Below are 26925 nucleotides of genomic sequence, written 5' to 3'. Positions count from 1 at the left end.
GCAAGGCAAGGCTGAACAAAGCAGGGACACTGGTCAACAGGGAGGCCAAGCCCTGTGAGAGCAGGGAGTCGGCAGGGAGCCTAAACCCTGCCAGCCAGAGGATCGCAGAAGCAGTTGGGCCAGCAGGGAGCCCAAGCTCTGCTAGGGCTCCCTGCTGGCCCAACTGCTGGAAAAATATGATTGAAGGAGGTATGAGCAGGGAAAGGAGGGAGAATAAACTGGAGGAGGAAATGCCTGCCACCAGCCTTCTCTTCACACACATACTCATAGCCCCAGCCACAAACAATGCGATGGGATGGAGTAAGGAGTGGAGGGGAGAGCCACATACATTCCCTCCAGCCACACCACCCTGCCACATTACCCCCCCCCCCCCAGCCACATACCCACATACACTCTGCCATCACCCATCAAGCCACTCCTAGCATCTTCCCACGCTTACCTCTATTCCCCTTCAGCTGCACACACCCAAACACCCACACTGATCACATAAACACAACACAGCATATAAAACTGATGTACACCTTATTAAACTGAATCAACTAAAAAAGCACCAAAAATTTCAACCTGTGCCATGAAAACACCAATATACACCTATTTTTGGTGCCTCACAAAACCCCCTAATTGCACGAAAAATAACCCCCTAGATTTGATTTTATAAACCCCTAGAATCAGAAGCCCTAACTATATATAACACTATGCACCCTATAAAGGAAAACAATTATTTTATACTGTAGAAACTGGCCACGCCATATTGTGGGGCAGGGCTATTTTAGTAGGAATCTTGCTAAATATGAACCCTCTTCCATCTTCATAGGTCTCAGTTTGAAGATGTACGATCTTGCAGACTGGATGGGCCAATTTATCTGCTGTCATCTCCTATGGCTGAGAGTTTATAAACTCCTTGGACAATGATCGTGAAAGCAGGGAACTCAAAATACATTTTTATTTCCTCATTTTGAGTTCTTAGTAAAAATCTCATAACCCCATAATAGATCCAAAGTTCATGACTTCCACCTGTCAGTCACTAGGTCAACAAAACCAATTTTGTTTGGAAATGTTTGACCTCTGTTACTTACAAAATTCAAACCTTCCAGCAAGTAACAGAATAAAATAAGTCCCAGATTTTAATACGCAGGAACAAAAAGCAATGGGGGGGGGGGGAAGGTTTGCTTGGGTTTAATCCTGTAAAAACTGTTCATTTGTCCCAAAGCTATGCTTACACCCACACTGGTTGTTTGCAGCAAGAACATCCAACGTTCTGTACGTTTTCTAGCACCCTGGCCAATGCTTCTGCACCTAAATCCTGCCACAAAGAGTGCAGAAAGGTGCTTGCTCTGTGCTGCTACTCGCAAATTCTCCAAAGTTGCTTCTGCTGAGATAGACGTGAAAGGTGATGGCTGGCAGAAAGGGCGCTGGAAGATGGAACTCTGCGTTTGGAAGCGTCGATCCTTACCGGCTTTGCAGAAAAGTTGCTTTGGACCTCAACAACATTTCTGAGGATCATTTTCAAAGCGCAAATATTTCCCCCGCTAAGTCCCCTGGGTAATTTTCAAAAGCCGATCTGTAAGCATAAAGTGGACTTTGGGGGCAGAAATCCTTTTGAAACCTACCCCCTGAATGTGACTTACCACCAAAAAGAGCAAGCTGTGAGGCTCGAGGCCCACAGAAATTGTGCAAACCTTGATGGCATTATTGGGGTACAGGTTTAATCATCCCTTGAAGAGAATGCCAGAACGAAGGTCAGCGAGAGAAAACATGTCAACTGCTGGATTTTCACCAGAATTTGACAAAGTTGAGAAAGCTGAGTATCTTCTGACTATGGAGAACTGAGAATCTCAGAAGTGCTGTACTTACTCTCACAGGGAGGCCTTTTTCTGTTAGTGACATTGACTCTTGTCCCAGGTGCCTCTTCCCCATTCTCAAAGACACACCAGCAGCTTTCCTGATCCTGGTCACATTGCACTGGTGAGAACTGAAGGTTGTCTTCACAGGAAGGAATATACCCCACGCCAACGTCTCGTGCTCGCACTTTAGAATTCAACAGATTGCAAAAGGTTGGACCTGGAAAGGCACATGGGAGAATTTAAAAAAATAAAAAAGTAAAAACATGCAGGAGCTCTCTCTTTTCACCTCTCTGAGCAGGGGTTGCCCAGTAGCAGATTTATTCTTGAAGCAATAATAATTCTAGTAACTTGCTTAACTTCACATTAAATAAACTATTCCAGATACTTTTGTGCATATTTGTGAAGATAAAAAATATTTGCCACTCATATAACCATGTATGGCAAGGAGCAGAGAGTATTTAACTGTATTGAATTCCAAAGTCAAGAACATTGCAGCTTTAAAAATCTGAAGTCCCAAACTGACAAGTACAAGAATAGATAGGGACAGATAGTTTGGGTTATCGTTTCACCAAAAAAAAAAAAAAAATCCAATTCAAAGTAATTTTTTGCAATGTAAGGCAGCATTGTATCAGTAGCAAGAAAAATCCCTACCAACAGCCTCTGCTTTCGTGGCGAGCCGGTCTTCCACACAGGGGGCACCAGTGTGAAGAAATAGCAATTAATAAGTCTCCTCCTTTAGAAAGCACAGGTGCGAGGAGCCACTGATGAGAAAGGAGCTAATAAGGTTCCAGCTGGGAGAGAAGCCAGTGGGGTCACAGTCCACATGCAATCATGGGAGGTGCCAGCGAAGCTGCAGTCCAAGTTCAGAGAGAAGGAGAGAAGTTTGCAGAAGGAAGGGTAGGTGAAGGCAGAAGGCTGTGGAAGGGTGAATTGAGAGGTAATAAGTGGGAGCAAGAACATTGGGTGCAAAGTAAAGAGAAGGGGAGGTTGGTGAGAGAAAAAAGAGATGCAGTAAGGGACCTTGAAGACAAAAATAAGGGAGAAAGATAACATAGAAACATAGAAATGATGGCAGAAGAAGACCGAACGGCCCATCCAGTCTGGCCAACAAGCTTCGCACTTTTTTTTTTTCATACTTATCTGTTTCTCTTGGCTCTTAGTAACCTTTGGTTCTATTTCCCTTCCACCCCCACCATTAATGCAGAGAGCAGTGAAATATCTAGCTTAGGCCTGGATTTATCAAAATGCGGTACTTACCGCATTTGATAGCAAAAGGGGTGTGTTTTATGCTAATATATCATTTATTGCAATTTGTGCTAATTACCTGTATTCAACCACTGGGGGACCATTGTTAATGGAGAGAGAGAGAGAGAGAGAGAGAGAGAGAGAGAGAGAGCGAGCCAGGCCATAATGTCATGGCCCGTAGGTAGGTATTTGTATCCCTATGGTAGGCCCACCTAGTAACTCAAGGTGGGGATTAGGTAAGAGTGTAGTGGGTTAGGGGCCACTTTGACATTCTACGTGACACCTACGAACAGAACAGTGGTCTCTTGTGAAGATTTGATGGCCTTTGGAGTGAGGAAACTCACTCCAAGATGAGATTTGGGCAAGGTTCTCTCAACCTAGCTTGATGTTAGGAAACATCAAGCTGTATGATAGCTCTTCACAGACAGGCTAACCCAGCCCACTCTCCACCCCTAACTCCCCTATTTTCTGAATTTGCATCGCACCATACAATATGGGGCGATCCCATGCGTTAAACAAGTTTTCGCATGCGGTAAGGGCCTATCGCATGCGTTAACGGGGCTTTTCGCATGCAATAAGCCCTTAATGCATGCAAAAATGCCTTATCGCATTTTGATAAATGACCCCCTTAATTAGTTAGGGGTAGTAAGCGCCGCAATAAGCAAGCTACACCCATGCTTATTTGTTTACCCTGACTATGTAAATTCAGTCCTTGTTGGTTGTCTATATATAGATCCACTTTTCTTCATTCTCCCTGCCGTTGAAGCAGAGAGCTATGCTGGATATGCGTGAAGTATCAGTCTTTCGCCCCTGCCGTTGAAGCAGAGAACTATGCTGGATATGCATTAAAAGTGAAGTATCAGGCTTATTTGGTTTGGGGTAGTAACCGCCGTAACAAGCAAGCTACTCCCCGCTTTTTTGTGAATGCAAATCCTTTTATCCACACTTCCTCTTGCCGTTGAAGCTTAGAGCAATGTTGGAGTCACATTATCCATGTGTATGTTTATTGAATAAGGGAATTATCTCCAGGCAGCAGCCGTCATTCCCACGAGCCACCCACTCTTCATTCACGTCCTCTAGACTTTATGGATCCACAGTGTTTATCCCACACCCCTTGTAGATCCATAACAATAAAGGAAGTATGAATGGTTTGGAGAAGGCAAGGAGAGAGAAGGCATGAAGATAAGAAATAGTAAAACAAAAAAAAAGGGATTTTCAAGGTAGAAAATGAATATCAAATTAGTGTGAGATGAAACAGAAATTGAAAGAAAAAAAGTATTTGACAGCTAGGCTCAAAGACATTTTAAATTTCGTCCATAGTTTTGATTCACTGCTATAAAGTATTGTTCTTGTGTAGCAATTTTGCCACCAAATATTTCCTGCGCAAAGCCAGATTTGGGATCCTTATTGGAAGTAATAGATAATGCATGTTGTATCTGTTGGAGATTGCGGCTTGGGTCAAAAAATTTACATGTCAGCTCCTGGTAATGCGTCTTGAGGTCCCTTAAACAGTTTAAAAGAATATGGGTCAACATGGCTTAGCTGTGCATGTGAAAAGCCATTGCGACTTGCAGGAGCTTCAACAGCTCTGTCCAGTAACTTACACTGAGGCCTGCCATCTGAGTCCAGAACACTCTGCTGTATTACTTCACCAGTTGCAGGATTTACACACCAGGAACCATCCTCATCGGATTTTTGCAGCACACGATATTCCCCAGTCTATAATAATAATAATAATAATAATAATAAAAACACAAGGCCTAGCTGTAAACTTTTCATTTCACAGGATATTTTATACAGCTTCTGCTAGAAACTAAAGACTGTGTTATACAAGTAAATTCTAATTGTGCCCCAGATACGGTCTTCAGAAAAACAGCTACAATAAAATTATCCCATGTAATAAAACCCACCTGGTGAAGCAAGGCAGGACTTTGCTCCATTTACAATGAAAACAGGAACCCAATGATTTAATGAAACGGTATAAAAAATGGAATCTTCTCTTAAATGACATTCCTGTAAAGCACTACAGTATGAATAAATCGAGATTTCTTGGTACAACATCTCCTGCACACATTTCACACAAGCGTTGCACAGTGGGAACACCGCAGACCCCTTCTGCACCCGTGATTGATTATTGCCAATGCCAGACTTTATATTTGTCACGAGGAGGCATTTTCCTTTCAGAGGTTTGGCACACCAGGAATAAATGAATTTCAGAAGTCATTTCATTCTCCAGAAGCCTTGGTAATGTTTTTTTTTTTTAGCAGTGTTCATGAAAGATTAGGGGAAGTGGGCTTGGTACAATATGGAAAGAATTGTTCTAAAAGCAACTTCAATACCTCACTTAAATTCAACACATTTATTTATTTATTTTAAAATACTTATATTCTGCAACTTCCAAATGAATAATTTGTCCAATGCAGATCACACAAGTACCTACATAAAATATAATTGAAACAAACATATAGAAACACATGCAGGCCGATACCGTAAAGTGCGCCCAGCTGAGCGCAGTTCTACCCGTGGTTGGATGCAGGTTTAGCGGAGGGGGTTAATGCATCCAAAATGCACATTCAACCCCCCCCCCAAAAAAAACTAATAGCACTCATCACATGCAAATGCATGTTGATGAGGCTATTAGTTATTCACCCAGGATACAGAAAACAAATGTGTGCTCAATCTGCCCAAAAAAGTGTACAGAAAAGCAGAAAATACTGATTTTTCTATACATCCTTCGACTTAATATCATGGCAATATTAAGTCAGAGAAACCAAATAGTTAAAAAAAAAACATTTAAAAAAAATATGTGCTGGTGGGTCAGGTTAGGAAAACGGAAGCTCAATTTTAGGAGCATCCGTTTTCCCAACCCATGGCTGTGCACAGATTAGGAAAATGGACGCCCAAGAAATTGAGTGGTCATTTTCCAAACCTGCTGACAGCCACCTCTCCTGGGCTTCCGCTGCTAAGGAGGCATTAGGGGCATGCTATTGCCTCTAGTGCCTGTGTTTCAGCACGTCCCCTCATTTAAATACAGTATCACGCGCCCAAGAGAGGTGGCTGGGCACTTCTTTAAAATTCTTACTGCCAATTCTGAACTCTCACTTGGCCAATATGAACATCATCAGCATATATGAAAAAATGTATTCTTAGCTCTTCCAATAAATAAAATAAATAAATTCCAATAAATAAAAATAAATAAATAAATAAATAAATAAAAATAAATAAATAAATAAATAAATAAATAAAAATAAATTCCAATAAATAAAATGTGTGGATCCTTGCTGCTGTGGTAAGGTCGGGTCAGCCTACAGGGTAGGCCCTGTAGGCTCTCATCGACAGCTGGCAGAGCTACGCAGGAAACAGACTGGACTGGAGTTTAACCTATACCAACCCCTTTCCTCTTGGATTGAGCCCTTGGGTTCCGGGGGCCAGCAGATCTTAGGTGAGAGTCTCTGTGGAAATGGCATAGGCATTTATCCAGGGTCAGAGGCAGGTGGCAAACAAGAATGGTCGATGTCCAGGCAAAGGTCATGGCCGCAAATCAATTTGAGAAAAGGCTGGAAGCCGAGGAGTAGGACTGACACAATAGGACAGGCAGGAAGGCATAAGATGAAAGCAGGACAGGCTGGAGAGGCAAGGCAAGTCTGGGCTGGAGAGATAATGTAAGGCTGGGCTGGAGAGACAAGGCAGGAAACAGGAATGCAGGAAACAGCAGCACTCTACCCACAACGATATAGGAGACCAGGGGCGGATTGTGGGGAAATAGTGGCCCGGGAGATTTTTCTTCATAATGGCCCATGGGTACCCAATTACACATACAATTTGGTGAGTCACCAAATACAGAATAAAGGGACCATAAAATATACACAGAAATGCACAGACAAACTGAACTGGAAATCACAGCAAGTTAGACTGTATGTAATGCAGCAATGGAAAAACAGAAAATACCATCATTCCTCATAAAACATCAAACAATAAAATCAAGAACTATAAAACATCAATCACAATAGGAAAATCATACTAAAAATATATATTTCAAAACTGCTGATGAATAGAACCTCCAGTAATTTAACTCATTACACATTTTTGAAAACTTCCCAAACACCAATAAAATATTTCAAAAACAGCAGACATAAAATAATAATCAATAATTAAAACTAATAAGAATAGAAAACAATCCCCGGTTCTCCATACCTGAGAACCTTTAATTCCAGTCACCTTGAGATGGTCAGGAATTAGTTGTTCTCTAGCACACATCACCCTCATATGCTCACTCATGCATACACACAGTCTCCCTCCCTCACTGATGTGCTTGCTTGCTCTGACACAGATGCTTACTGACACACATGCTCTCACTCACGGCCTTATGCATGCTTTCACCACATACTGACTCATTCACTCTCCCTCACACACATGCTCACTGACACACTCGCCCTGTCACACTCACACATGTTCAGTGGCACACAAACTCTGACGCATCCGTCCAGTCACGCTCATACACATGCTCAGACTTATGCACACGCACACATGCTGTCATTCTCTCCCTTGCACACATGCTCACTGACACACTTGCACTCTAACGCTCACTCATGCTGATGTACACACCCTCACTGCCTCGTACATTCAGATATGCTCACTTATGTTTGCTTTTCTCCCCCTCTGTCTGTGAATAAGTAAAAAAAATATTGGTGGTCAGGGAAAATCCAGGCAGGGCCCAAGAGAGGAGAGTCTGAGTGGGCTTTAGAGCAGTGCTTCTCAACCTTTTTTCTGTCGGGACAGACCTGACAGATGGTTCTCAAATGTGTGACACACTGAACACATGAACATCATAGGGTTAAATGTAAAAGTACAGTTTGCATCCACAGGAAACCCCCTGACCCACAATTATGGATGTAAAGCAGAATTATGACGTTCCCCATACAACTCAACTTACAAAAAATATATTCTGGTTCTAGTGTCATTTCAGTAACAGCAACACAAACTCCAACTACCAGTCTCAATAGCCCTACTTATGAAAAGACAGCAGTTTATCACTAATGCATGTCCTCTTGAGAAAATACAACAAATAAGACTGATACAGTAAAATACCTCACCTTGGTCACATACACAGAACCAACCTAACATACTCACAGGATTTGCAGTAATGCACATAAACTAATCTGCACACAGTTACACCTGTATTGTGGAATGCACTCAAACAGTTACAAACCTATCTATGAAAAGGCAACACTACAAATATTAAATCAGGCCCTAAACACCAATACACCTCCTATTAGGAAACAGAACTAGCCAAGCAGCTATAGATCCCAATGCAGAAATAATTGTATAACTATACTAATAAGCAGAATAAATGTTTCACAACAACTATGAACAGAATAATATCCAAAAATTAAAAACTCATAAAAATTATTTAAAATTTCTCCAAACACCAATAAAATATTTCAAAACAGCAGACACATCACATAATATTCAGTAATTAAAATGGCAGTCAATCAAGAAAAATAAACTTAAAAATCCACTTTTACTAACCCCCTCCAGCAGCTTTCCTACTCCTCTTCCATGCAGGCCATAGCACACATCAGAAGCAGCAGTAGTGGATGCAGCTCTGTACTCATGGTTCTCTTCCTTAGGGCCCATGATCAGTCTCTCTGTCTCTCCCACACATATATATCAGTCACACCCCCATGACAAGTTTCTGTCTCTCACACACCAATCATCTCCCGACCAGTCTTTCTCTTACACACACACCAGTCACCTTCCTGATCAGTCTCTCTCTCTCACACACACGGGCTTCCCTCTTCCATGTTCTATCTTACATATACAGGCTTCTCACTCCCATGCTGTGTCTCACACACACCCAGGTTACTTACTCCTATGCTAGCTCTCGCCACATGCACAGGCTTCTCATTCCCATAATTACTTTCTTTCTCTCACTCACACACACTCCAGTCATTTCCCTGACCAGTCACTTCCATTGTCTCTCCTATATACACACACATCACCTCTCTGACCAGTTTCTCTCAATCACATGCATGCTCTCTCTCACACACTTTACATAGATGATCTCAGTCAATTGCTCTCACTCACAGTTACACATGCACACTCTCAATGACACATACATTCTCTCACTTACAGACAAGCTGGCTGTCTCTCTCTCTCTCATTTCCTGCCCCCCCCCCCCCCCCGAGCACAAACGATAGCTGCAGCAGCCTCCTCCTCTAGTCCCCGCATGCCAAGAAAGAAGATTCCTATCGGCCACAGGAGGCTAATTCTGCTGTCTCCTGTGCCGATTTCTGGCTGCTTCTGATTTTGCTCGGGGCCACCGCTGCCACCGCTATTTTTTCATGTGGCATGGCTTTCTTCTTCCCACGCTCCCCCCCACCACACGTCACTTCCTGTTCCAGGCCAGGGGGGCAGGTATGGGAGGAAGAAAAGGCCCAGCCGCAGTTGCCAGCCTTCACCTACACTGCTGTCGTTCCCATGAAACCGGGGCTGGTGCCATGGCGAAAATACAAAAGCAGCACTTAGGCGGATGGCTGCTGCTGGTGGCCACGAGCAACAACTGTCATGTGATTAGGGTGACTGGCCCACCGGGGCATGCCTGAAGCCCCGATAGGCCAATTCACCCCTGTAGGAGACCCATTGTTAAGGCAAAGTAGAAACAACCAAAGGGCTCTTTTATAGGGTAGCAGCTGGTGATGTCATCACGGCCTTTTCCTGCCTCGGACCCTTTAAATCAGATGTCGGGTTCACATACGCCTAAGGAAAAAGGCAGAAGCAGCGGTCCTAGCAGTGTCCTGCCATGCCCGAGAGCTCCGGCGGGGTCCCGCCACAGAAGGAATTCCTAGTGGTTTGTGGCATCATGGGTGAATGTGGTTGCCTGTGGGAACATCCAGCAGGCTGTAAATTTTAACAGACTGGTACCAACCTACAACCTTCCCTGTAACGACAATACATTCCAAACGAGATATAAGAATTGTTAGGGCTTTGGAAGTGGACCCCTGTTCCGAGGTAGGGTTAGCGCTGCCAAAAAGGGGGTAAACCCTCTCTGGTCCCTACCGTCAGAGGGCAAGGCTTGAACGTTACTCGTCAAGTAAAGACTTTGCCCTGGAAGCTTGCGGTTCCCCCAGGAGGAGCCCGTAGGAACCCGGCCGCTGGGACTTAGGAGACTCCCTCAAGACTGAAGATAGGTCTGGATGCAGGCGCCTCCTGCAGGTCATAGGTTCCAGACGGCTAACGCCTCCAGCAGGTCGAGTCAGTCCAGGAGTAGAAGTTGAAGAGTAGTTGAAGGCCGTTCCGAGGGTCGAAGCCAGAAGCAGGGTCTGCAGCCAGTCCAACGCAATCCAGGAGAAGGGTCTGAAGCCAGTCCAAGGTCAAGCTGAGAGAAGAACGAAAGTCGGTCCGGGGTCAGGAGCCAAGAATCAGTCCAACAAGGAAGTAGAACAGAAGCGGGACGAAGATCAGGAATGGAGACCAGGAATACCAGTACAGGATCCAGGACCAGAACCTCAATACCAAGGCAAGGTCTGAGGAGCAGACCTTGCCTTAAATACCTGGAAAAAGAGGAAGCAGCTTCAGGAGGGAGCCACGACATTTCCTGTTGTGGCCCCTTTAAATCTATTCTTTAGCCGCGCGCGCGGCTCTAAGCAACCAGGAAGTGGGAGGAGTCAGCTCAGCCCCGCTGGGCTCCGCGGCCGGCCTGGGCAGCGGCCAAGGCCGTGAGAAGAATGTCGGAGGAGGCTCCCTGCTCCTGCAGGAGCCTCCGGGTCCACCCGATGTCGCAGGTGAGTACCTGGTCCCGACCGCGGGCCATAACAAGAATTTGATGTCTAATTGAATCAAAGGCAGAGGCTAAATGAAATTGAACCAAGATCCCTTTTCCATACTACAAATCATTCTGTCCATTAATGATAGCAGTAATATCTCAGTGTTAATATTTCCTTTTCAGAATCCATATTGGTTTGCTTGCAAGATTCCAGCAGAACCTAAGCATTCTTCTAACTGAATAAGGGCACATCTTTCCAAAACCTTTGTAAGCATAGGCAAATTGGACACTAGTCAATAATTATTAACATCATTTGTCAGTTTACTACCTTCTTTTTATTAAAAGTCTCACTGTTGCTTTTTTTCATTGGAACTAACCCTTCCTGAATGGTTCATCATAATCATGAGCATCATATGAACTCCATAACTGTTCTTGCACCTTAAGAATTTTACCATCAAAGCCATCGCAATCTGGTAAAATCTCCATTGACACTGGTGACTCCCTTGCCAAAACTTTTACTATAGAAAAAATGTTGTGGCTTATTCAGTGCTGTCTCCATTTTTTTAGCAAAAAATGTCTGTTTAATTTTTCGACAGTGAAATCTATAATCATACAAAAGTCAATCTACGTTCCTCACATCTACTCTTACGCCACCTCCTTTCTGCTCTCCGAAACGGCTGTTGAACCATAAGCTCAGAGTTAAACCAGTTAGCATATCTACTTTCAGGTCAAGACCATGCTTCATATGGTGGCACCAAAGCACATCATTTAACTTCAACAGCCCAATGTAAGGCTTGCTGAAATATTCAACATCCATGACCTTGTTAAAGGAAAATTATCATGAGAAAAAGCTTTCTTGTCCAGCCAGATGAAGGAGACTGCTTGGGTAGAAAGTACATTTTAGACCTTTGGATGGCCTTGCTTACTCAAAGAGAAAGTCAACAGCAGGAGCAAACCCATTCGCTGCTGGTGGTGATTGAGCAAGAAAACTGTTAAGTCATACAGAAACCGGGCCCACACACCAAAACAAGCAGCTGAATACAATTGTAGACAGTTGGTCTATAAAAAGAAATCCCTTAACTGCAAGTTAAAAAAGATTCGGTGTGTCATATTCCCCTCTCTGGCCATCCAAATCCAGTCTACAAACCCACATTTTTGAGGCTGCTTTTAAATCTTAACAACTGATTTTCTCACTCATTCCCAGCTCCTCTTTTGTCCTATATATTTGTCTTGATTATATTGTTGGCTCTATTGAGCAGGAACTGTATTTACGAGGATTTGAAGAGTACTGTGTATGTCAAGTAGCGCTATAGAAGTGATAAGAAGTAATAGTAAGCCTCTGTTGACTCTGAGGAAAAAAAAACAAGCTGAGGGTGTTACAGTTGGTGGCTCACAGGAGGGCCCCACGAGCCGCCTCACCCGCCTCCAATGTAGCTGGAACCGTCCCGCAGTCAGCACACAGCCTCCTGCTCCGGACCCTGCTCAACGAGGCCCGAGACGCCACCAGCCGCTGTTCCTGCTGCCTCCCCTTAGGCATGCACTCATATGAGCGCGTTACATGGGCTCCGCAGCGAGAAATGCTGAATGGTGCACTCAGCAGTACCTGGGCCTGGCAGTATTACCTCGCCTCGGCAACTGGTCTCCTGCCTTAGCAGTGCGTTTTGCTTTTGAGTACCTGGGTCCTGTGTTACTGACTCCTCGTCCAGCCTTGCTTTGAATTGCTCATCTTGTCCAGTGTCTTCTGTGTGTCTTTGTCCACCCTTGGCCATGACTACTGGCCATGACTTCTTGCTTGGACATGACCACAGTTGTCTGCTGCTTGGACCTGATGCGTGTGGTTTTCCCGGGCTGACCACGTAACTGCATGCATACGTAAGGTCAGCACAGGAAAAGCTAGCAATTACCCACTCAAAAACCCACGGCAGATTGAGCGCAGCTTTTAACACTGGCCCCCAGAGAGTAGGCAATTCTCCTATGGCTGCTAATACTGCCATCAATACTTAGAACTGCTATACTTAAACACAAAATCAGGTCACTCATTAATATGCATTAAAAGAACAGCCACAGTCAGGACATCAGCAGGAAATAACAGAGTATGTCCAAACAAAAAGAGAAGGATGCATATCCACTTTTCCCCTCCCCATTTTTATTCAGTTTATACAGCTTGGGGGCAGTAATTAAATGACCTGCATTGATGCAAACATTGCATCCAGACTTACCCACAGGATTTGCATGAATAATCAAACATTGGGCTCATAGTTTTGCTGTGATTATTGCCTCAGAAGTAGGACCTGCAGAGATTTGCTCCTGCTTATCCTGGGGGTGATTTTTCTGGCTAACACTACACACGCTGTTGCCTCCCCGATCTAACCCTGTTCCCAAGACTGCCTCCACAGCAGGCGGGTAAACGTACGCGCATTGCCGTGCATACTCTTATCTGCACGCCAGGCAGGAGGGCAGGCAATTTTCCCAAAACCCCAATTCTACTCGGAGAAATAGCTCTGAAAATTGCCCTCCGAATTTTTAAATTTTGAAAGCTTCTAGAATAAAAATAATGTTTGCATTTATAGTCTGCTTTTCAGGACACTGCAAAATAGATTATATTAGGGTACTGTAGGTCTTTCCCTATCCCCACAGGGCTTACAAGCTCAGGGGGAGATTTATCAAGCTGCCATAGGACTATAATGCATGTTATACACTGAATATCATGTGATATGGCGAGAACATGTTTTTGCAGAAAATACACCCTATTAAAATGAACTGCTTTGTGATGTCGTAAAATGTATGTTCTTACACGCTGAAAATGGTACAATAGTTTAGTTAAGATTGGGTACAGTGAAAACTAAGCTGCTATGATTAAGGCGCAGGGTCTGGTTCCCAGATCCATTTCCTGCTCCTTGGACTAGCAAGGGCTGGAAGGGCCTGCAGAGGCAGCGTTTGCAGCCCTTCCAAAGGGAGGAAGTCCCAGCCATTGTGTACCAAGTGTCAAGGGAGCCATGGCCTGTAGCCCCTTGGCTAAAAGACAATCACCAAAATGGGCAGGCTATAGAGACGGGGTATCTAAAAATAAAAAAGCAAAAAGAACAGCTGAAAAAGGCCTCTCATTCTTGTAGAAACAGTTTTACAATACCGACTTGTTCGTACTATGCAAATGGAACACTGTCTATTTCATTAAAATTGTCAAAGATTTTAGTGAATATATTCCCATACGTTGCATGCATGTTACAATTCACAATGTGCATTTCAAGAAGCTGAAGCTGGGGCTGAGCACATGGTCCATTCTAGAATCATTTGGAGCACACTGCCACTGTTAGGACATCACACCATTGATAATAGCATTCTTTTTTGCTCCTTTGTGATGACTGTGATGTCATTTTGAAGTTATTTCCGGCTGGCAGAACCTGTTGAAATCCTTTTACCTGAAGGCAGGATGCGATAAACAGGTCAGCAGGTGTGCTACCGAGCTTCGATCCGCTCCGTTTCCAATCAGAAACCAGTGCCTTGGTTCGAGACCGCTGACATGACGTCTGGCCTGTAAGAGAGTACAATTTTATCACTGCGGTATTGCTGCTCTACGATCTCTTACAACAAAGTCAGGTCAAGCAAAAGAAAAAACAGCAAAGACATCAATGTGATGGCAAAGGATGGCGTCAGGATGCACGTCAATCTTCCTGGTCTTTTTTTATCTGATAAAAACGGGTTTGTTTGTTTTTTTTAAGTGCAATAACAAGATAAGTTTGGTGAAAGGTTATTGCTGTGATTGCATGTGAAATGTCACAATATGTCATTCGGCTATATGGGTTAGTAGTTGGGGCAGCAAACTAAAGGACAGCAGAGCTCCTGGGACCCCCCTGAGCTCAATCCCCAATCTCTCATTGACTCTGCAACAAATTTTGCATCACTTTGCTGCAGTTTGCCTCATGGTAGTTAGATGATATCGGGGGCAATTCTCAAAGTTGCTCGCATTTTTACAAAGTCCATGGGTGCTTTTCCATGTGGACTCAGCACCAGCTTTCAAAGGGAAAGCACATGTGTCCTTTCCCTTTGAGAACTGCTAAGGGAACAGAGATTTTCACCTGATTTTTCTGTGGATACTTTTCCCCTTCAAAACTAGGCATCTGGTTGCCTGTCCCCGCACCCTGACCTAACCGCACCTCTGAACCCACGGGTAAAGGTACACATGCTGTCAATTTCTAGCCATGGGTCATTTTTTTCAGGCTGTCTATTTTCCCAGCTTTTAAAAATTATCCTCACTATTCTTAGCATTGCTTGTTTTACCCTGTGGGAGTTGTCATAGTGGTAAAGGCATCAATAAGTGTAACCACGCTTTGCACTCCATGTTTTATTTCAGCATTTGCATTGAACTCTTTTAAATAAATTACAGCAGAGCAATAGACAAACTGCGTAGCCTGGGGTAGATCCTGACAGGGCCAGAAACTGTTTGAGCAACAGGTAATAGAGGATGGTGGTAATTGGAAGAGCAGAAGATGAGCAGTGAAATATCACAGGGATCAGTCCCGGGGAGGGGGCTGGTTCTATTCACCATTGTTAGAAATAATGATGGAGAGGAAGGTGCTGTATGTGTCTCTTTGCAGATCACACCAAAATCAGCCACAGGGCTGAAACTCCTGGGGAGGTGAACATCAAGAAAAGAGACTGAAGAATGTTTGGAGAGAGGTCAAGAGTCTGGTGCAGCAAACATAATAAGAATATGAGAAATATTTCTCTTTTTGAGTATATTCTGCTGGAAATTTCTTTATGTCTAACTCAGGGCATCTCAAACCTGTCCTGGGGACCCCACAGCCAGTCGGGTTTTCAGGTTATCCATAATTAATATGCATGAGATACATTTGCATATATATCTCCCAGCTGCCTGGGTGATCAACTTCAGAAGTCACTACAAGCAATCTCGGGCCTAGGCTTCTCCCACTCTGTGACCCTCGAGCAGCAGGCCAGGTTCAAGAGAGGTTACACTACATCTGCATACTTTTCCTTGCTACCTTGGATTGTCTGCTTCCACCTGCTGGCAGGAGGTGCATGCCATAGCATTACCTCAGATCGGTAGATATTCACCTCCCGTTATTGCCTGTGGCTCCACGACATCTACTCTTCTTCCTGATGCTGCTAATCCTCCTTTATCTTATTCCATGCTGAAAACCACTACTGACATAGTGGCCGATGCAATAAAGTGCGCCCAGACTAGCATACGGGTTTACACATGGCTGGACACACGTTTTGGACACGCTAGACTAGCGCCGGATGCAGTAAGGAGATTAGTGCGCCCAAAATTTGTGCCCAAACAAACGCGGACCCGATATCGCCCATGACATGTTAATTGCATGCAGATGAGGGCATTAGCTATAACCCCCAGTGCAGTAAAGCACAGGGCACAGATCGCACACTTTTTAATGTGCCAAATTTAACTCAAGCCTCGGAGGTGGAGGAAAGTCAGTTTGCAGTCAAGGGCTCCTGAAAAACATTTAAAAAGTAGCTTCTCTGTATTGTGATACGTGCGACCTCCCCCTTAGTAACATTTTGACACTTTAATTTACTGCTTTTGGTGGAAAAATATAATTGTATATTTTCACTTCATTTAAAAAAAAAACAAAACACTTTTCTCATCACCACACTTTTGAATGTCCATAGCAAGGGGCACCTAATATTTTACTGAGGTTGCTGAAGTGAATTATGGTAAAAAAAAGAAGCATATTGAGCACCCGTTGCAATTGGATGTCCAATGCAATAAACTATTGAGTGAAATGGATGCTCAGTTCTCTATTAGCGTGCCCTTATTGACACTGCCTCATTTAAGTATTGCATTGGACACCCAGGGGATGTGTTTATGCGCGTGTTAGGAAAACGGACGCTCAATACAAGCACCCTTTTTCAACATCTTATTGCCTTAACCCTATCAAGTCTACAGTCCTCATTCCCTACATTCTTGACCTCACCAACCACTTTGCCTTCTGTCCTGTCCACTGCTCTTCAGTGTCAAAGTTCTTTTCCTCTCATCCAGCCATCTTGATTCTCCCTGAGAGCATCTCATCTCCATCATTGTCATTACGCCTCACCTCTCCTCTCTGTATTCTTCTGCTCCTCCTCCTCTCAGCAGGGGATATCAATCCCAATTCTGGCCCTATAAGGCAACTTTCACCCAATCTGTGCACATCAAACCATTTCTCCTCCAATCTTGTTCCCATACACCTCCTCACTCCCTTTCTAATTTTCCCTGTGGAATGTCTGCTCTATTTCAAACAAGCTTGACCTCTTTATCTCTCATACTTATTCTTGGTCTTCTTACCTTGTCCAAGACCTGGCTTTCCCCTAGGTCTTTGCTTCAGTTGCTGCTCTCTGTCATGGCGGTTATCTTTTTTTCCCATACATCTCGCACAGTAGGCTAAGATGGTGGAGTTGGACTGCTGCTCTCCCCCTTCTGTAGATTTAATTCCCTTCTTCCAGCTGAGTCTCATCCTTTTCTTACTTTATGGCCCACTCCATCTGCCTATTCACCATACTGCCTTTCTGGATAGCTGTCATTTATCGACCCCCTGACAAATCTCCCTCTTCAATTCTCACCAACTTTGATTCCTGGCTTTCCTTTTTCCTTGACCCATCTTCCCCTTCCCTTATTCTTGGAGACTTTAACCTCCACGGTGATGACCCCTCTGACTCTCATGCCTCAAAACTCCTTGCCTTAACCTCCTCATTTGATCTCCAACTCTGTTCTACTTTCCCCACTCACCAGCATAACTAACTGCTTTGACTCATTCCTTTCCTTCTGACTTCTCCATCCATCATCGGATAACTTTCACATTAAACCAGATTCCCCCACAGCCTCATCCATACTCCACCATCACCTTTAGACATCTCCTGTCTATCGGCCCTTGTATCCTCTCCACTGTTGGCTCTTCTCTTCTCTCCTCCACTATATTGTCTGAGTCAGCTGAGAAGACAGTTTCTTTTCACAACACTTTACTCTCCTCTGCTTTAGGCATTCTTGCCCCTTGCCTTACCTGTCCTGTAAAAAGCACCAAACCCCAACCTTGGCTCACCTCAGAATTTGTTTCCTAAGTTCCTGTGCCTGCAGTGCAGTGTGTCTCTGGCTAAAATCCTTTGCCTATGCTGACCTCCAACCTGTTTTCTATTGCATGTTCCAAAGAAGATTTTTAGGCCGCTCCATTCTGTAGTCTGGGTGGCTTACAAAATGTGCATACATAAAATAATACAAAAACCAACAATACATGAAATTTGAAACAAAACTCTTAAAGACAAAAAGAAAATGGCAAGTCGTAAATACTTTATCATAAGGACTTACTAAATATGACTGCAAACATGAGATGTTCACTGATGACAGCAGGATAGCTTTAATCAAATGCTGATATGAACAAATGAGCTTTTAAGTTTTTTTTGAAAGTTTTATAACAATCGGACTGATTAAATGCACTTTATGCAGGTAAATGGCTTTTGAAAATTGCTACAATAGTAAATACCTTTTCACGAGTAAATCCTTTTGAAAATTACCCCCATAGTGATTAAGGAGTAAGCTTTCAGAAGGGCCCCTAACTGGTAGTATGTGTGATATTATGTCTGAATATCAGTTAGTTATTGATCAAGTCCACGCATACACTTAAGTGGTATTGAATGATAACGGAAAGACAGTATGCCTACCACTATGCATGTATATATTTGAACCTTTAATGTGTGCACTTTGGCCCTGATTTTCAAAAGCATTTACATGCTTAAAAACGGGTTTTGCATGTGTAAATGCACTTTACCCAAGTAAGTGGGCGTTTGAAAATTGCTCCAAAAATGCCATTGAATTGTCCATAGGAATACCCCCATAAGTGCTCTTTACATGGGTAAATGGCTTTTGAAAATTGTTACAATAGTAGCTAAATTTTACAGGTGTAAATTCTTTTGAAAATTATGTCTATCGTTGTAGCCTGAGAACAAGCTAATAATGTTCCCTGTAGCTTTAGTTACACAAAGCAAAACAGTCTGGTTGAAAACAACAAAACTTTAAACAGTGGGAAAGGAAAATAAGAAGTAAAACAAGCCTCTATAATAATGCAATGGAAGACATCTTACACTTGGGGAGGCGCGACGACCGTGTGGCCAGGGAATCTGTGACATACCGCCCTGTCTCATCTACGCACCAGCAGTGACCTTCACAAACAAGACAGGAGGAGGGTTTAGTCTTACAAAGTTTTAAAATTTCAACAGGTTTTAAAGTTCTGAATTGTAGCAATGCTAATTATAGCAGTTCAGTTTCCCATGGTGACTTAAAGAAAATAAAGATATGGGCAGGGACCAAGAGACTCAGTCTTGGGTTCATGGCACCCATCAAGCTGCCTTGTTGTATCTGCTGTATCACACATTTGATTCCATCATGTTCTGCATGTTATACCTTACCTGATCCTTTGGGGATTTTTTTTATCTTTAACTAAAATCTTTACTAGAGCCTTCTGATTTCAGAGCAATATTATAAGCTCTAGTTGTTTGTTTGTTTTTTTTATTCAATACTTTTTTATTGGCAAAGTACAATAACAGGCAGAATGCTGAATAATGCAAGCTAAAAAACAGCAAAAACCCCCACAATTGAACATAAGTATCATACACAGAGAATGTAAAAGACCTTAATAAACAGTGCCTAATTTTTCACCTTGTTATGTTATTCCCTTATCCCTATCACTCCCCCCCAAAAAAACCCTGCATTTACCCAATGCGGATTATTTTGACACTCTCAGTGGTGGCAAACCAAGCTTAAAACCAGCAGGGTCTGCAAAAACACAATAGGTAAGAAGCAAGTACTTATAGTACTCAGATAAGCATAGCAGATAAGAATAGAAATCAAAAATCAAACAGTGAAGCTTTACTCTGGTAAGGTAAAGACTGCACCTACTCTCCCCAAACATCCATCATTTGAGCATATTTTTTAGGTGAGGGCTTTTTGGCAGTTATGTACTCCAAACTCAACATCTTATGAATCCACTGTTGCCACTGAACTAACAGAGATGGGGAGGCAACAGTCCAGTTAGACAGAATTACTCACTTGGCAACTAGGGAGACCTTATCCAGAAAAGACTGTCATGGTTTAGACAAGCGAGGTGATATCCCTTCGTGCAAACCAAACAGCCATATTCTAGGTTCCAAAGGAACAACCAAACCCCACAAAGAAACAGTACATTTACGAAGGTCTTCCCAGAAATGTTGAACAAGGGTGCAATGCCAAAAACTATGCATAAAAAAAAATCACCTTTCTCCTTCTGACATTTAATACACATTGGAGAAGATATGGTTCCCCCATCATAAACACTCTTCATTATGGGAGATAGAAGCTCTAGTTTTAACACAAATGGAATATTATGTCCCTTTACATAGGTGCCCCAAGTTCTGCTTTGCTTATCCTACAAGTTGCACAAAATTCAGCTGCACATTTCCTAACTGGCACTGGTATAAGAGAACGCATTACTCCAGTACTATGTGAGTTACACGGCTCTCGACGGAAGCCAGAATTCAATGCAAGGTTGCAAATATTGGGGCAGATTTTCAAAGGCTACACGCGTAACCCGAGAAAATCTGCCCCTGCCCGCACCGAGCCTATTTTGCATATGCTCGGCGGCACGCACAAGCCCCGGGATGCACATATGTCCCGGGGCTTGCAAAAAGGGGCGTTCTGGGGTCGGGGCCATGGGTGGGACACCGGCCTTGGGGCATGCCGGGTGTGGGATCAAGGCCTCCGGCACAGCCACTGTGCCGAGGAATGGTGCGCCAGCAGCCGGCCCAGAGGCAGGCGTAACTTTCGAGATAAAGGTCAGGAGGGGGTTTTAGTTAGGGCTGGGGGGTGGGTTAGATAGGGGAAGGGAGGGGAAGGTGGGGAGGGCAGAAGGAAAGTTCCCTCAGAGGCTGCTCCGATTTCAGAGCGGCCTTGGAGGGAATGGGGAAAGCCATCGGGGCTCCCCTAGGGCTCGGCACATGCAAGGTGCACAAGTGTGCACCCCTTGCGCGTGCCGACCCCAGATTTTGTAACATGCGTGCGGCTCCACGCACATGTTATAAAATCGGGTGTAGATTTGTTCGCACCGGGTTGTGCGAACAAATCTATGCCCTCGCACTGTTTTTTAAAATCTGGCCCATTATTTGCAAATTACTTGATTTCCCATGGGTTGCTGTTCAACTGAAGGTTTATATCCCTACTTGCACCTTGTGCTCCTCACAATATCGATAGTTAGCTTTTTTTTTTCTAGTATTTATTTCTTTGATTTATATTCTGCTATTTTAGGACCTTCATACCTGTCCCTTCCTTTAGATTGGCAAGATGAGAGGAAACCAGAGAAAGGTCTTTTTCAATTTCTAGTTCAATGCCTTGGAATACATTTCCTGAAATATTGTGATTAACATCCTACAGTAAGTCTTTTAAAAAGTTGTTAAAAACATTTTATTTCAAACAGCATTTAATAACAGCTCTTTAAATTGCTTGCTCCTGGTTTTATTGCTTTTATTGGTCTGTTTTTTGTTTTATTTTTATAAGTATTTTATATTTGATTTTATTTATATTATTTTAGTTTTGTTGTAATGTTGTATTTGGATATTTACTGTTCAGTTTGATTTGTTTTTCTGTATGTTCCTTTATGAACCATTTTAAATCTTGTCTAGGTATTATGCAAATGAGTGAAATAAATAAATAAGCGATTGCACTCACCAGTGCTTTCATAGCACTGCACGGCCTCCCAGTTTCCCAGCCCATCACACTGAGGAATGTATGGACGAAATCCCAGGAGTGCTGCTTCTCCGAAAGTACCTCTTGAAGCCAAGTGATTCCTCCAATAGAAATGCAATGCTACAACAACAACAAAAAAACAATAAAATAACATATATTAGTTGTGTGTCCTGTCTGTCTGTCCATTAATGGGGGGTAATGTTGTAACAGCCTGCAGAAATTTTAAATCAAACGCATGCAAAAGTTCCATCAATGTTCAAAGGAAAAATGCACCATCCCTTTAAAAATGAGCCTGCGAAAACTACCTGTACATATTTAAATCTGCCAGTTTGTGAGCAGAATTTTTTTGGGGAGAAAATTCATGTGTGTGCTTTCGAAAATAAAAATGTATTCACAATAACTGCAAACCCCTCCCCAACCTCACTCCCAGCACTATCTCTGCTCGCTGTGGATAAACATACATGCAGAAGTTCACCCCACATATCGAGCAGGCAGTTTTATGACAGGCCACTTCAGCTGGCAAAGCACTGTTTCACCAATGGAGATTTTTTCCAATATTGCCCTTCTGTGTCTGTACAGCCGTGCATGCTTCTGGTATGCGCTATATAAATGATAGTAATAATAACTAGGGATGTGCATTCGTTTTCAATGAAATAGACAATGGCAATTAAATCTATTTATTTATTTTAAATCTTTTCTATACCGTCGTCAAGCTAGTTGCCGTCACAACAGTTCACAATAAGGCACATAATTTCAAACTTAAATGTGTTGAGTTATATTAACTAAACAGGTGCCATCAAATACTGTAACATAGTTTCATATTAAATATTACTTAGTGGTTGTGATAAGTCATGTCTGCTTTAAGTATATCTGCTATAAGATAAATTAACACTTAAGTCTGGTCCTTTGTTGTTGCAATCTAATAGAGGTAAAGTAAAATAAATTATACACACGCACACACCATTTGAGTAAGCTGATGTGTGTGTGTGTGTGTGTGGGAGTTCTTCGGACCGCATCATACAATTCCCTGGATTCTACTCTTCATTCCCTTTGTGGTATGCTTGCTTAAATAGCCATGTTTTTAAACTTTTTTTGAATGCTTTGATGTCTCTTTGTGTTCTGATTTCTAAAGGCATTGTCTATTTCGTTGTGCTTGTGGGAGTGCCCCGAAACAAAAGAAAATTGATGAAATTTCGTATTTCGTACACTAACCAGTTTTCTTCATTTCGGGCTTAGTGCGCACTAAAAGGACTTTGGTGCAGACTAACTAGATGTTAATGCGCATTAAGTCCCGTTAGTGCACACTAACTCTGAAATTAGGGAAATCCAAAATAAATACCTCCCGAACCATTGTAAAAACTAAAATTAACTGATGACCCTAAACAAAAACGACAAGAAAAAACAAATCAGTGCACATCCCTAAAACTGTTGATATTTATTTAGTAAATTTATATCCTGCCTAAATACTTGCTCTTGGCAATTCACAATATAATGTGGTACACGATGATGGAGTGAAGTTGACACACACAAGCAATTATATAATAAGACAGTGGTGTGTAATGACACTATAAGGATGGTTCCATACTTCAAAGTCACTTTTTTTCATTCAAGAGTTGTTTTATTCAAACACTTCAGTGCAACCAAATACAGTCCCTCAATATGGACCGTTGTTTCGCCAGTGGAGCTGCATCAAGAGAGACATAGAGGTATCCACCTGACATTGTATGGATGAAGATATAATTTTCAAGTTAAACTGCACAGTGTGATGAAAGGTGGATACCTCTATGTCCCTCCCGATATAAGATAGATACTTCTATGTCCCTCCCAATGCAGCCCCACCAGCAAAATATGACCCATATCAGGGGACTGTACTGTTTCTGAACTATTTGGTTGCACTGAAGTATTTGAATAAAACAGCTCTTGAATGGAAAAAGTGACTTTGAAGTAGGGAACAATCCTTATAGTACCATTACACACCTCTGTTCTATAGGTTACAATATAAAACATACACTACAAAAGTACATCAAACATAAACCCAATAGCCAATGTGCTAAACAAACCCAAGTGACAAGCACACCAATCAAATACATTAACAGAATAAACGTAAATCCATCTATTCTGTAATGATTATATATTCAAGTAGAAAATACTAATGCTTCAGGTCTCAAAAAAAACCCCAAAAAACAGAGATTTAAGACTGTAATCCTTTCTTCCCATTTCTCCTGTGAGTCAAATAAGTTCATGACTATGTTCCGTCTTTGAAGTTCAAACTGGACACCCAAAAAATATAAAACCTTGCTTTCGAACAGATAATCCTTGCCTTTTAATCTGTCGCCAAACGTAAAAAATCAAAGCCAAAGATCATATTTTTGCACTTCAAGCGCTAAAACTAAACGTTATACGTTTGGAAAAAAAAATACCAAAACTACACAATTTAACTATCTAAAACAAAAAGTAATCCAGCTCCATGGGAGATTCAACAGATCAGTTTGCCCTGAACATCCTACGCTAGACTACACTGTGCGCAAAACACTGAGAGACCGATGTACTAACCCCCAGGATTTTCCGTGGGTTTGCAGTCATTTGGTGAAAGTTTGTTATGGATGCAAATGAGCTCATTTTCACATGAAATGTTCCACAAGCTGCCATGCCCAAGAACTTCTCATCTCCCTGGCTGTGCCAACATGCAAAACATCTCTGTTGCTTGTGGCCCTATTGGGGGGGCTGCTATTATGTTTTCATTGCTTTTATTTATGTGGCACCCATGCAACAGAAAATGCATAGAGGTTAAAGGTGCTGAAAGGTTTAATGGTAAAAAATGCAGGGTTCCTCATTATGGGAACCTTGAGGGGGTTATAAGCAGTGTGCAACATCTACTGGAAGTGTACAGGATGTGCATGAGGCAAGAAGTCAATCTGGAACCAGCAGAGGAATATTCCAGAACCTTCCTGACAGACAAGGGGGTGAATGTCCCTTGGGGGCTCGGTCATTAAGGCAGAAGTGATAAAAGACCCTGACTCTCCTGAGGCAGTTCCAGATTGCAAGGAAAGAATTGAATGGAGCTGTGATCCTCACCCAGGATCTCAGAAGGGAGCAGCCGGAGTGCAGGAATTTTCCCTTAAAAATCCCCAGAGGCTTGAGAGCATAGGAGAAGAAATGGAGAGTGCAATACAGCCTGGAAGTTGGAAGTTAAAAAATAGAATCTGCGCTTAACTGAGGCAGGAACTTATCTGGACCAGGAAGCCAATCTGTGCCAGAGGGGACTTGTTTTGGGGCAAGGAGGATCCTGATGCTGTACCAGAGAGATTTTTCCTTGAGCTGAACAGGACATTTTGTGAGAAACTATTTTGCTAACTAACGGGCCAATTCAGTAAAATGTGCGAGAGAGCCGGCGCTCTGAGGCGAGCGCCCACTCTCCTGGGCACGCAATTATGTATTCAAATGAGGGCCCGCGGTAATAAGGAGGCTGTCAGTGGGTTTGACAGGCGATGCTTAATTTTACCGGCATCGGTTGTCGAAGCCGCTGACAGCCATGAGTACGGAAAACGGACGCCTGCAAAATTGAGCATCCGTCTTCCAACCCCACGGGCTGATTTTTTTTTTTTTTTTTACGATTTTTTGGGGCCTCCAACTTAATATCGCTATGATATTAAGTCGGAGGGTGTACAGAAAAGCATTTTTTTCTGCTTTTCTGTATACTTTCCTGGTGCCGGCTGAATTTAACTCCTGCCTTTGGAGTCGCATATACTCTCCCATGAGAATTTCATCAATGAAAATTCCATGTCATAAACCATATAGTACTTAATGTTTATTTGTTACCGGATACTATTGGCACCCTTTCTGTAAAGTATGATCTATTCTTTGCTATACGTGCCCTATTGTAAACCATTATGATGGTAAATAACTTAATGACGGTATAGAAAAACTTTAAAATAAATAAATAAATACAGCCCTTTCCTTAAACCCCACCCACTCAGCCCCTCTGCCCCCCAAATAGCCTCTTAGGCCCCCCCCCCAAGCTTACCCTTTAGTCTGGGAGGGTCTTGTGGGGGCAGAAACGATGCCTACTCGTCCTTACCCCATTTGCCCCATTTTCCAACAAGGCACCAGCTGATTGGCGCCAATTAAAATATCACAACCTACAAAAAACTTGAAGATTTCCAGAGCCAGCATTGCTACTGGTATTAATGAACATCAAACATGTACAGGCTGATTCATACATCTTGGATGGCTGATATGGTGCAGTGTATACAAGTAATACTGGAAGAAAGGAAACGGATAGGAAGCAGGGTGAGCAGGCTGGCTGATTCGGCTGTTTCAGGAAAGAACCAATAAGCTGAACAGAAGCACATCCGTCAAGCAGTATGACACAGCACCTTACCTAAGCAAAGATGCTATTTGTATGCAAATGTTCATTACACCTCCCTTCCAAATGTGTTTGGTAGGCACCTGGCTGGACAGGGAGGTCTTTCAAGTACCATCCATGAACTCTGACCATTCATCTTTATTGAGCCAGCCCAATGCTGGCTCAATAAAGATGAATGACACAATATTTCAAACATCCACACAGCTAACTTTATTTTTCCGGATGAACCAGCCAGCAACTACGTACATGGATGTGAAGCAGATTACATTTTGGATCACTGAATATATCAGAAATTCACGGGCTTCCAAACAATCAGAATCACATAAAACAGAAATGACTTTTGGGAACCTAATAATTAGATTCCTCCACCTCCATCTCTATTCTCAAAGAACTACTTTTCCAAGGACCAAAAAGAATGGGCAGTCTGTTCTCTCCACTCATAGGTAGAACCACATTCCCAACTCTGTTTAAGAACAGGAGTTTAGCATAACATTCACATTTGATGCGGCCCAAATGCAACTCCCATTCATGTGAGTTATTCACACTCCTATGGTCTTCAGCCCCTCTTAGGCTTTCCACACCACCTTGCTCCTGGTGAAGATTCCCCAGACCACTGCACTTCAAGGGATATTCTGGATCACTCCCCTTAAGAACATAAGGGTGGTGGATGCCTGGAATGCCCTTCCGGAGGAAGTGGTGAAGACCAAAACTGTGAAGGATTTCAGAGAGGTGTGGGATAAACACTGTGGATCCATAAAGTCTAGAGGATGTGAATGAAGTGAAGAGGCATGGGGCGGCTTGCGGGAATGACGGCTGCTACCTGGAGATTAATATCCTAATTCAATAAACATATACACTGTTAATGCGACTCCAACATTGCTCTATGCTTCAATGGCAAGAGGAAATGTGAAAAAAAAAGGATTTGCATCCACAAAAAAGCAGGGGAGTAGTTTGCTTGATACAGTGGTTACTACCCCAAACCAAA

At 42.9% G+C, this 26925-nt stretch overlaps 1 protein-coding gene across 1 annotated transcript in view; it reads right to left on the bottom strand.

Annotated features, from left to right (window-relative positions):
- Nucleotides 1-26925, bottom strand: part of TG (thyroglobulin) — a 422996-nt gene that overhangs the window by 328250 nt on the left and 67821 nt on the right. Inside the window, exons 13-17 of the mRNA XM_029587208.1 lie at nucleotides 21557-21694; nucleotides 18943-19020; nucleotides 14274-14386; nucleotides 4694-4808; nucleotides 1855-2061 (exon numbers count right to left, since the gene is read on the bottom strand). Of these exons, the coding sequence (XP_029443068.1) occupies nucleotides 1855-2061; nucleotides 4694-4808; nucleotides 14274-14386; nucleotides 18943-19020; nucleotides 21557-21694 (651 nt within the window). The remainder of the gene's footprint in view (nucleotides 1-1854; nucleotides 2062-4693; nucleotides 4809-14273; nucleotides 14387-18942; nucleotides 19021-21556; nucleotides 21695-26925) is intronic.

The sequence above is a fragment of the Rhinatrema bivittatum genome, chromosome 2, assembly GCF_901001135.1.
Source record: "Rhinatrema bivittatum chromosome 2, aRhiBiv1.1, whole genome shotgun sequence".
Taxonomy (NCBI): Eukaryota; Metazoa; Chordata; class Amphibia; order Gymnophiona; family Rhinatrematidae; genus Rhinatrema; species Rhinatrema bivittatum.
Note: the sequence above shows the minus strand (reverse complement) of the source record. Positions and strands in the feature narration are given on the sequence as shown.